Raw genomic sequence first — 10,971 nt, 5'->3', positions numbered from 1 at the left:
GTCACTTTGTTTATAATAAATTTCAATATTATATATTACATTAATTTTGATATATATGAATAAGGTATTATATATTTTTAAATCAAGTTAAAATTTTGCCTATGATTGGTTAATTTATGATTAAATTATCTAACAAAAACTTATAATTTAATTAAATGTTATAACCCGTAAGCTAACTTGGTCTGTGATAGATTTTGGGTAAACTAAGTTGTTAAAAAGTTTATTCACAAGGCATATGAATTTATTTATGTACTTTACTTTACTCGTCTCACCTAATATGTTAATTTTAATTATTGATTTGTTATTAATATTATTTTTTTATTTACTCAAAACCTTGAAATATTATGACATTTATGCAAATCAAATAGGTTTTTTTGTTTTGTTTTTAATCTCTATTTTAATATTTATGTTTTTATTTTTTAAAATTTAGTAACATAACCCGTGAGTCAACTTACTAATTTAGTGAGTTGAAGCTGAATTAGGAATTTTCTAACTCATTTAGGCTGGTTAAATTAATTCACAGTTAACGTTCACCGTGAATCAACTTAATTAAATTGAGTTGTGCCATTTTGACACCTTTTAACTAATAATTCTTATTTTTTAAAGTTGGTTTTACTGGACAAACTTTAACAGGCCGTTAGAATTAAAATGGCATATTCACTGAATGATGCCTATTTTCTCAAAACTAATAAAATTTCCGTTGTTGTAATAGTAGTATAAAACCTACATTAAATTTTAAAATAAAAAAAAGGATATATTTCATGATTTTTTATTTTAAAAATTACAAAATATTATGTTAAATGATAAATATTTTTATTTTTATATTTATATTAAATATAATTAAATTGAAGTGATATTTTTTAAATCCCGAAAGCTAAATTATTAAAAAAAATTCAAGATTAAAATAAGGAATGAATTTTAAAAAATAAAATGTAAGAAAAAGGCATATAACACAGTAATGAGTTATATTACTTGGTGGAAGTTAGCGAAGCAGGTAAAGGCTTTATTGAATGGAATTGGAAGCAACCTGGGGATCAAGACTGGGTTTGGAACTTAGCCCTGATGAAAGTGCACAAATTCAGGGGCAGGTTATGAAAATGCGCAATGTGAAATGAAGGTATATGGGTGAGCTAAGCTAAGCTTTGACCTTTTGCCTAGATTTTGGATCGTCTTCATCCATGCGTGGCGCTGTGCATGGCACAGGCACTTCTATATGCAGCGAAGATGGACATTTGTGCTTACATGAGAGATTTTTGCTCAATTTGTGAGTATTTATTCCAAGATTGAAGATCAATAAACACTGTCTGCAACTTTTATGATCACAAGCGTACAAAATAATCCATGACACCACATATTGTCAGCAATTTCTTTTAACGAACTTACAAAATAATTTATAATTGTACGTTTAGGATACTTTTTCATAGAAATACTGTCAACATATTTTTAAAATTTATTAAAAATTAAAAAAGTAAAATTTATTAAATTTTATAAGAGAAGTTATTACAATTAACAATTAGCATTACCTCCTAATTGGTTTTTGAAGTCTTATATAAGGGTCACAGAGTCTGAAGTCTGAACATCAAAAACAACAATGGCAAAAGTTGGTGAAACAGTTTTGAAAGTGGTACTTGTGGGTATTCTTCTAGGCTCTGCTTTTGCTACAATCCCCGAGCCCGTAACTCCTCCGGCTGAGTCCATAACTCCTCCGACTAATGCAGTATCATTTCGGGCTGTGCCCCTGCCACCAGTTCAGCCCACGCCGCCACCAGCTGAGCCCATTACTCCACCAAACCAAAATCGTTTGAGTCCATCTTTTGGAACTTTAGGACCTAAACGTGGTCCTGCCCGCTATGAGAATCCGCATAAACCATATGCATGAGGAATCATCTCTTTCTCATTTCCATTTACCATCTTCAAACCCTTTATGCTAATGGGTTCCAAAAAAATCTGTAATAATATTAACAATTCTATGAAAGTGAATTATCTTTAATTTTTTTGTTTATCTTGTCTTTGTTAATTTCTTAAGCATGTTTGGTAAAAAAAGAAAAAAACACAAAGAAAGATATTAATTTTTTTTTGTGAATTAGTTTTTAATTAAATATATTTTCCTTTCCTAAAAATTTAGTTAATTTAATTTTAATATTGGTAAAATACATGTGTTTAGTTTTAATTATTAATTTTGATCCATAAAGTGATCAATGATGTAACATAATTAGGTAATATATATAACATGTCGATATGTGTTTTCATCTCGCCGTTTAATGGAAGAGAACTGTAGAAGTGATAATAAAGACTGAAAACATGTATTTTTATAAATTTTTAAGATAAAAAATTATCAAAACTAAAATTAAAATTAGTTCATTTTTTAACAACGAGAACGGTAAATAAACGATTACTTCTTAATACTACTTACTGAAGAAAACAGAACTTATTCATCACATTTTCATTTTCATTTTTATCCCATAATTAAACGCTATAATTTTTATAAATAATCTTGAATTGAGAGTATTGATTAAATATATTAAGAATATAAGATTTTGTACAAACAGGGATAGTTGCATTGGTGCATAAGAAAATAGCTAGCGTTATATATTAAAAATTAAGAAGTGATAATCTAAATTAATAAACTTATTGAAATACATTTTAAAAATTATAAAAAAAACAAATTATTTTTATAAATTATCTATGTAAGTTTTTTCAGACAAACAACTCATTCGTAGAGCATATTGAGAAATTGAGGAATGTTCATTTTTCAATATACTTTTATGTTTTTAATTATTTAATGGAAAGTAGTAAAGTATTGAGGTAATAAATATCAGTAGATTATTTTCATATGGAATAAGAATAAAAAGTTGAGCAATATTAAGTGATAAAAACTTATAACCTAATAGTTTTAATATTTTAAGTTGGATATTATATCAAAATTTATTTATATGTCTTACTCGTCACTTTTTGATAAAAATTTCTCCTGCATTCAATAAAAATTTATGGATGAGCTTAGCCTTTGTTGTTTTGCCCGAAATTGCTGCCTATTCGGGGGGCGAAATTGAATAATGTTCATGAATGCGTGGAGCTGGTTGATAACGTGTGGCCTGAACATAGCGTGCATTTTTCATACATAGCTTCGTAATAATTTTTAATTTGTAGAACTAATGTAAATAAAACATTTTCAAAGTATTAATTTTATATTATTATATTTGTCAACTAAACATATTAATGCGACATTTCACTCACTATATCCTTCCAAAATCAAATTGTAAGGTTAAATTATACCCAATATATCATATAAATATGAAATTATCTAAGTTATTTCATACAATAAATAATCATATTTTTAATAGATTACCATTCCTACAAATATATGCCGCTTGGCAAGCAAAAATCCAAAAGATAAAAACCAGTATGAACAATGCGAACAGGTTCAAGCAACACAGTATAATCACGATCAACTTCAAAGTTATACAACACACACAAGAAACAAGTATGATGTCTGTCTGTATTCTCAGTTACTTCTTCCTAGTTCAAATATGTGCTTTGCACGCGCCAAATTAACGGCGATAAAAACTAGAAGCTTATCTCTTATGTCAAATATAAAGTTGAAATATGCATGTCTCCAAGACCTCTTCAACACCAAGGTGCCACACACGAGCCAGAAGCCCGTAATGTATCCCACAACTGTGCTTGCATATAACCACAACCTTTCAGTTCTGTCATGATCTTCATGCTTTTCTTGTTGCTCTTCATTTCTGGGCAATGATGATGAGCAATTAGTTGGCAACGGATGCCCACAAAGATTTGGGTTGCCTACATAAATTGATGGATCAGGGAAGGTTCCAAACTGATTAGCAATTGGAATTGATCCAGACAAGTTGTTGTATGACAAGTTTAAATTGCTCAAGAAAGTCATAGAAGCCATGCTTGGAGGGATAGGACCCGAAAGGTGGTTGTGTGAAAGGTCAAGACTTTCTAAATCTGTTAATGATCCAATGTTGTTGGGTATGTTCCCTGTTAAGTGATTCCATGACAAGTTAAGGACACCCAAATGAATTAGCTCTGTTATCTTCTCAGGTATCTCTCCAGAAAGATGATTGTTAGACAGATCGATGCTGGAATGCACGAGCATTTGGTTCCAGTATTCAAATTTTCTTCCTTTTAGGACCAACTCTGTATGCTTTTTGTATAGTACGAAGCCAGGAAAGACTATTGAATACATCCAATTCAAAAAGAAAGTTTGCGGCAGTTTGAAACCATGCAAATCAGCCAAGCATGTCGGTATAGACCCTGATAGGTTGTTTTCTGCTACATCCAATAAATGGAGAAAAGGTAGATGACAAAGCTCTTCAGGAATGCTTCCTGTGAGTTTGTTGCCTCGTAGCAGTAACTCTTCAATTCGAGGAAGGTTTTTAGTGATCTCTTTTGGCATAGACCCCACAAACCTATTATTATCCAATGAAAGAGTTTGCATACTGGAACAATTCTGAAAGGTTGATGCCAGATCAGCAGAGAGATTATTGTTGCTCACTTCTAGTATACGAAGTAAAGGCAATGAGCATATTGAAGTTGGAATTTCACCTGAGAAATTGTTGCTGGAAAGATCAATGGTTTGTAAGCGTTGCATACCCATCCAAAACATGGGAATTTCTCCTGTCAAATAATTGTTTGATAGATCAAGATCACTCAAATTTTGAATCCTATTTATAGATAGTGGAATGGTCCCACCCAAGTAGTTATTTGAAAGATCCAAGAACTCCAAATTAGGCATCTCTTCGCCAATATTGGCAGGTACTATTCCAGAGAATAAGTTGTTCCTTAGATGGAGAGCATTCACACTTGACCAAAGTGGGACTGAGCCCATCAACTGGTTGAAAGAAAGGTCAACCTCAACCGAAGGTGACCATAAGGCTGAGAAGCTCACTTCTTTGGGAAGGTATCCACTTATTTTGTTGTAAGAAAGATCCAGCTGCGAAATTTGGGAGGACGTGTTGAAAATCCAATGGGGTATCTTCCCAGAAATTCCAACATTTTGGAGGATTAACCTATTCAAGTACATTTGGTTTCTGAGCCAGTTAGGAAATGTTGGGCCAACTTGACAATCATGGATTTCTACAAAAGTCAAATACTGAAAAGGCGCAACCCAGTCTTGTGTCACATTCAAAGCAAGTGAGTTATTTTTAGATGATATGTAGAAAAACCTTAGGCTTGTAAGATTGTGGAAATGAATATTTGTCATTGTACCTTCCCAATTGTTGTAGAGTAGATTTAGGGAATTCAACTTGGTTAGTTGACCAATACCTTCTGGAATTTCCCCATTCATCATGTTACCTTTCAAGCTCAGAGAATCAAGATTTGACAGGTTTCCTATAGATGTTGGTATAGGACCTGTGAGTGAATTCCCTGACAGATCAAGCCTAATCAAACTGTTAAATTGACCTAAAGAATAAGGCAATTTCCCAGTTATATGATTGGAATTCAAATCTAAAAACTGTAGGCTTTGGTTGTTACAATAAGACAAGGCCTCCAACATTTCAGTTATATTACCAGTGATATTATTATATGAAAGATCTAGATTCTGAAGCTTGTAGAGATTCACTCTCCCAAGAACAGGAGGAAGAGCTATTAGGGATGAAAAAAACAAGTCAAGGTTTGTGAGGGAACTCATATTAAACAACCAAGAAGGTATTGAGGAATTGAACGGATTCGAAGAGAGATCAAGCACAGAAAGTGATGTAATATTTCCAAATGGAAGAGATGAAGGTAGTGTACGAAGATTGCAAAAGGACAAGTGTAGCTCTAACAATGATGGCATCATGTTCACAGCTCCAAACAACTCATGGGACGTGCTAGTAATGTTAACCAAATCCATGTTAAGATATTGAAGCAAAGAGAGAGCAGAGAGCCAGCTAACATCTCTAACCCAAAGTAGTTCAAATGAAGTAGAGATATCAAGATAATGCAAATTTGACAAATTGCCAAGATGAGTAGGGACAATTCCAGAAAAATTTGCATGGGATAGGTCAAGGTAATGCAACATATTGAGAGAACCTATAAAATTTGGAATGACGATTCCTTCGAAGTTATTGTTACTTAAGTCCAAGTGACTCAAATGTTTCAAGTATGTCAAGGAAGGGTTTATCTTACCACCTAGCCGTGTGAATGGATATCTGTTTGTGGTGCAGATATGCCAGAGATTGAGATCGAGCTTTAGAACATGACTAGTTTGATTGTCACATTCTATCCCCGTCCAATTACAACAACTTTTACCAACCCATGACGAGAGACAATTGCCTGGATCCTTAAGATCTTGTTTTATTTTAAGGAGGGCTACTCTTTCTTCCTCAACACAAAGTGTGTCACCATTAAGGCTCTCAACAATAAAAGGGGTTAGTACGAAAAGAAAGAGGGGAGGAATGACAAAATATCCAAACAAAATTTTTGTGCTCGCCATTGTCCAACCAGAGGGTATCAAATGGTGTTCAATTTCTTGGTTTAAGGTTGTGGTATTAGAGATCTTTTTATATAGATAAACTAGTGCTGTACATGTGAACCTAGGTGTTTAATAATCTTAAGTGAGATTTCCATAAATGTGTTTATTAGGTAACTTGTTACCTATATTTGTTTACTAAATAACTTTTTAAGAATTTTTTTATTTTTTTTCATTTTTATATTTGGTATTAAAAAAACTTATCTAGAAATGTTACTATTTTTAAAAAAATAGTTTTAACTTAAATATAAGCCATATAAAGCTTTGCAAATAATTGCAACAAGTAAACCAAAAAAACAAAAAACAAATAAAGAAAAAGAAGGAGCATAGCAATGTAGGTAAATAATGACAATTGAGAGAGGGAAATGAATAAAAATAAGAGTACATGTTTAACAAAGTGTAGAAGCAGAACATCTATGTAGGAAAGAGCATGAGAGAGATTAGTGAAGTAGAGAGAATGCAAAATAATTTAAGTAGGATAAAGAATATATTTTTGTCTAAAATTTCATATTTCTGTGAAAGTTGAGGATACCCATCTATTAAGGTAGGAAAATGAAAATTTCAATTTATTAACAATTTAAGTTTTTCAAATCTTACATTCTTAAGAATATTTTTGTATATCTTATATCAAACATGAATAAAAAAACTTTTTAAATAACATTTCTAGAAAAGTTAAAAGATTTTGAATACTAAACACTTTCTTAAGTCAAACAGTCAACTCATGAGTCTTTTTATGCTAGCATTCTTAAAATAAGAAAAAAAATGTTTGATGTATTATTCAAAATGAATATTTTTAGGCATCTTTTATATTTTGAATATATTTTTAAGATGTGTATGTAAAAAAAAGTAAGGAATAAAAATGATATATAATATTCCATATAATATTAATTTGAATAGTTTAAATAATGAAGCTTTAAAATATGCAAGTGATTTAAGTGATGGTGATATTTGATATGAATAATGAGATATTCATACTCCTAAAAGGGAACGTAGAATGGATGGAGGAAAAAAAAAACAAAAAATAAAAGATGCGATCTATGATATGATAAAAAAAAAAGTATAAAAATATAAGTACACGTCATAAGGAAGATGGTTATTTCATAAGTGTAAGTATTTACTATTTATTTGGTAGCGAGATAGAAAACATCAAGAGTGAAGTCAAAGACTTATGAGTCTTCAAAATAAAAATAATGTAAAAATATAAAAATTAGGAAAAATAATAATTTGTTCCTTAGTTTTATTTTATGTTAGTTTAATTTTTTTAAATTTTTTATTTTGATCTAGTCCAATATTTTTTTATTATTTTATTTTATTTTTAATTTGATCCTTTAACTTCATTTTAAAGGATAATTAGAATAAAAGGTAAAATTAGAGGAGCAACATAACATAAAAAAGTTAAAGGATTCAATTAAAATAAAAAATAATTTTAGAAGATCAAAATAAAAAAAATTAAAGGATCAAAAGCAAAATAAAATTATAAAAATAAAATATTAATTTTACGTAAAACTTTATTACATAGATATATAAAAATTAATTATAATAAGATAAAAATAATAAAAATGCCATTAGTAATTCTTGAAATTAAAATATTCATTTGGTAAATTAAAATGCAGAGTTTCTTTTACTATTTTTAATCTAAAATATAATAATTTAAACTACTTTATAACACTTGAAAAAATAGTTAACAATATAAAATTATCAATAATTTTGATACGTTTTCTAAATTTATTCTTAAAATTATTAAAACACTTAAGAAACTCTTTTTATACCTAATTAGTTATTTTATTTTATTTAAGAAGATTTTTATAAAAAAATAACAATGTCTTCAAAAGATATTGTGTTTTTCTCTTATATTTTATTTCTTTAATTATTATAACAAGGTACCGTACACTTCAATCATTTACGCGGTTCTTGACTTCCATTTACGCGGTTATTGACTTCCTATGTTTGTTGTCGGCCGATTCCTAACTATACAGTTCAACTTGTTGGATATTAGCTGTGCTTCACTTCCTTCCTTATCCAAAGACCATTTTTGAGGGTTTCATTTTTTATTTATTTTAAAAATATTATTTAATATTTTAATTGTAAATTTAATTTAAATTTTAAAAATTATAATTCTGTAGTTTTCTTGGTTATGATTATAAGTAATTACATACATAGTCTCGATCGGTGTTTTTGGTCATGATTTTCAGACAGAAAGTCATCCATTTAGCTTGGATCGGATTTGTAAAAAAAATATAAAATTAAATACCATATCTGAATTCCAATTTTTTTTAGTTGCTCTTAAATATTTTTTAATATATATATATATTAAAATAATAATAATAATAAGATTATTTTAACAAAAAAAAAAAAAAATTTTAAAAAAATTCTGCACTGTCTCATATCCAGTACTTAAAGTAAGCTTTAAGCATAAAAAAAGACAGCAAAAAATTCTTAGAAAAAGAGAAAAAAAATAGCAGAAAAGACAATTTTAGAAAAGATAGTAAAGAGGAGAAAAAACCAAGTAAACAAAAAACTAAGATGAGCTAAAAAAATATATACGCAAAAGAGTAGTTATCTCTTCTTACCTCATTTTCGTCCTTTTGTACTATAGAAGTTCTTCGAATATCCTAACTTTTACTCTTTTTCTTAGTTATTCATGAAGCTGAACTCTTTATAGACGCGTCGTTTAAACTAAACGGCTGGATTATGGTAATTTGAAATCCGAAACGAGGAAGCCTCTTCATTGTCAGACATCACATGTGGAGTCAATCAACATATAAAATAATAGAAAAATGTTAAAATCACTCTTTTTAATACAATATTTAAAGACACTCTTACATATTAATTAATAAAAATCATTAAATTAAAAGTCAAAATCATCTAAACTCTTGTAATTTTTTTTTATAGATTTTAGCGAAAGGATGTTGGTAACATTTCCCAAAATAAAATTCATTCTATATACTATGAACAGAACTCGTCCATTGTATAGATGGAAGACTTAACTCCCTACAAGTGAAACATAAATGTCATTAATTACAAGCACTTAAATGTAACACATTATTGAAGTCACACACAGGTGACAGCCAAAAACTTGACGTAATTATTTAGCTTATCCCCTAAATCTGTATTAATTGCACGCATATAATTGTAATTGTAATCGATTTATTTTAATTGCACTCAAAATAAGAGAAACAGCTAAATGGTCAAGGAAACGGTGCCCTCAATTTCATGAGAGTCTCCTCAATGTCAATGACAAATCCTTTTCCATGTTGCTTCCAGTAGTCAGCCATTGGGTTGATCATCTCAGGCTCCGGAATCTCAATCCTTGAACTTTTCAGACTCTCTGAGGAAATATTGTACTTTGCATCCCTCTCATGCACAAGCTCTGCCTTCACCACACCACCACTCACTGCTTGTGGAGACATCATCAGAGCAGGTGCACCCATAGGAAGCCTATCCCCTGCATGCATTTCCAATGAGAAGTTATTAACTGCGCAAATCCTAGTAATTTTCGATGAAAAGATCAGAAATATTTATGCTAATTACCTCTGTCAACCTGCCATGTACACCAGAATTTGCCGTATGTTTTGGCAAGGTTTTCGAGCTCTGACATCCCAATTATCTCTGGAACTCTAGGATTCACCCAGAGACCTGATTTGATCTGCACCGTCCAAATCACAACCAAAATTATATTTCACGAGAAACACAACGCATTCAGTGCAAGTGCAACATGCAAGGTAGCAACCAAAGAAGAAATTGAAAAACCTCATAAGCATGAGAATGCCAAAGCTTTTGCTCCTCGGGAGACAGTGTTTCAAAGATATAATCAGGAACAATGTACTCCACACCTATCACACGCCATTAAGAAGCAATAAATTTGAAAAAAAAAAAAGATTGATGAGTAGTTTTGTGAATTAAAGTTGAAACAAAACGAGAGAGAAGAAGAAGAAGAAGACCGAGGAGACGGGCATTGGAGTCATCAGAATCATAGACGGCGCATTGGAGCAAGCTTTCGGTGAGGTGGGTGCAGTAGTGGTGGGTCTCAATCTGGCGAGACATGTCGTGGCTATAGATAGCGAAGGTGCACACGTGCTGACTCATCATGTTGATGGGTTCCAGGGACTGCATCATCGTTGCACCCTTGTCTATCACGTGCTGCCCAATTCCCATTCCCTTCCCCGGAGTTTGTTCCTCGCCATTCGCCGGCGTTGGGTCCGGTGACTTGTCGGTGGAAGCCATTTGAGTGTTCCCTGCCACCTCTGCTGTGTTGGGTCTCTATATCAACAAAAGATGGGGGAAAGTGAACGTGGTGTGTGGTTTTGGTTCCACGTAGCGGTGCATGGAATGCTTACGTGGCTGCATATAGCGGCGCTGTGTTGCCATTTGGTAGGAGTAGAAGCTTGTAAACAACTGCGGATGTTGAACAATACAAGATGCCCTTATGGCCTTATCCATTTAGCTGTCTTTGTCAAAACTTGATTTGCTAAAACAATTCTGTTTTCTTA

The 10,971-nt window shown here is 31.2% G+C and overlaps 2 protein-coding genes across 2 annotated transcripts; both read right to left on the bottom strand.

The window, feature by feature from the left end:
- Positions 1-3,241: 3,241 nt before the first annotated feature.
- On the bottom strand, positions 3,242-6,482 carry LOC113853114 (receptor-like protein EIX2). Its single transcript, XM_027483568.1, has one exon. The coding sequence runs from the start codon at positions 6,443-6,445 to the stop codon at positions 3,503-3,505; it is 2,943 nt and encodes a 980-aa protein (XP_027339369.1). The 5' UTR covers positions 6,446-6,482; the 3' UTR covers positions 3,242-3,502.
- Positions 6,483-9,669: 3,187 nt separating this feature from the next.
- LOC113853181 (oil body-associated protein 2C-like) lies at positions 9,670-10,705 on the bottom strand. Its single transcript, XM_027483678.1, has 4 exons — positions 10,423-10,705; positions 10,232-10,314; positions 10,013-10,127; positions 9,670-9,926 (listed from the first exon to the last, which is right to left on the bottom strand). The coding sequence occupies exons 1-4, from the start codon at positions 10,703-10,705 to the stop codon at positions 9,670-9,672; spliced, it is 738 nt and encodes a 245-aa protein (XP_027339479.1).
- Positions 10,706-10,971: the final 266 nt, after the last annotated feature.

The sequence above is a fragment of the Abrus precatorius genome, unplaced genomic scaffold (assembly GCF_003935025.1).
Source record: "Abrus precatorius isolate BTA unplaced genomic scaffold, Abrus_2018 Scaffold10, whole genome shotgun sequence".
Taxonomy (NCBI): Eukaryota; Viridiplantae; Streptophyta; class Magnoliopsida; order Fabales; family Fabaceae; genus Abrus; species Abrus precatorius.
The sequence above is the reverse complement of the archived record's forward strand: the minus strand, read 5'-3'. Positions and strand labels throughout refer to the sequence as shown.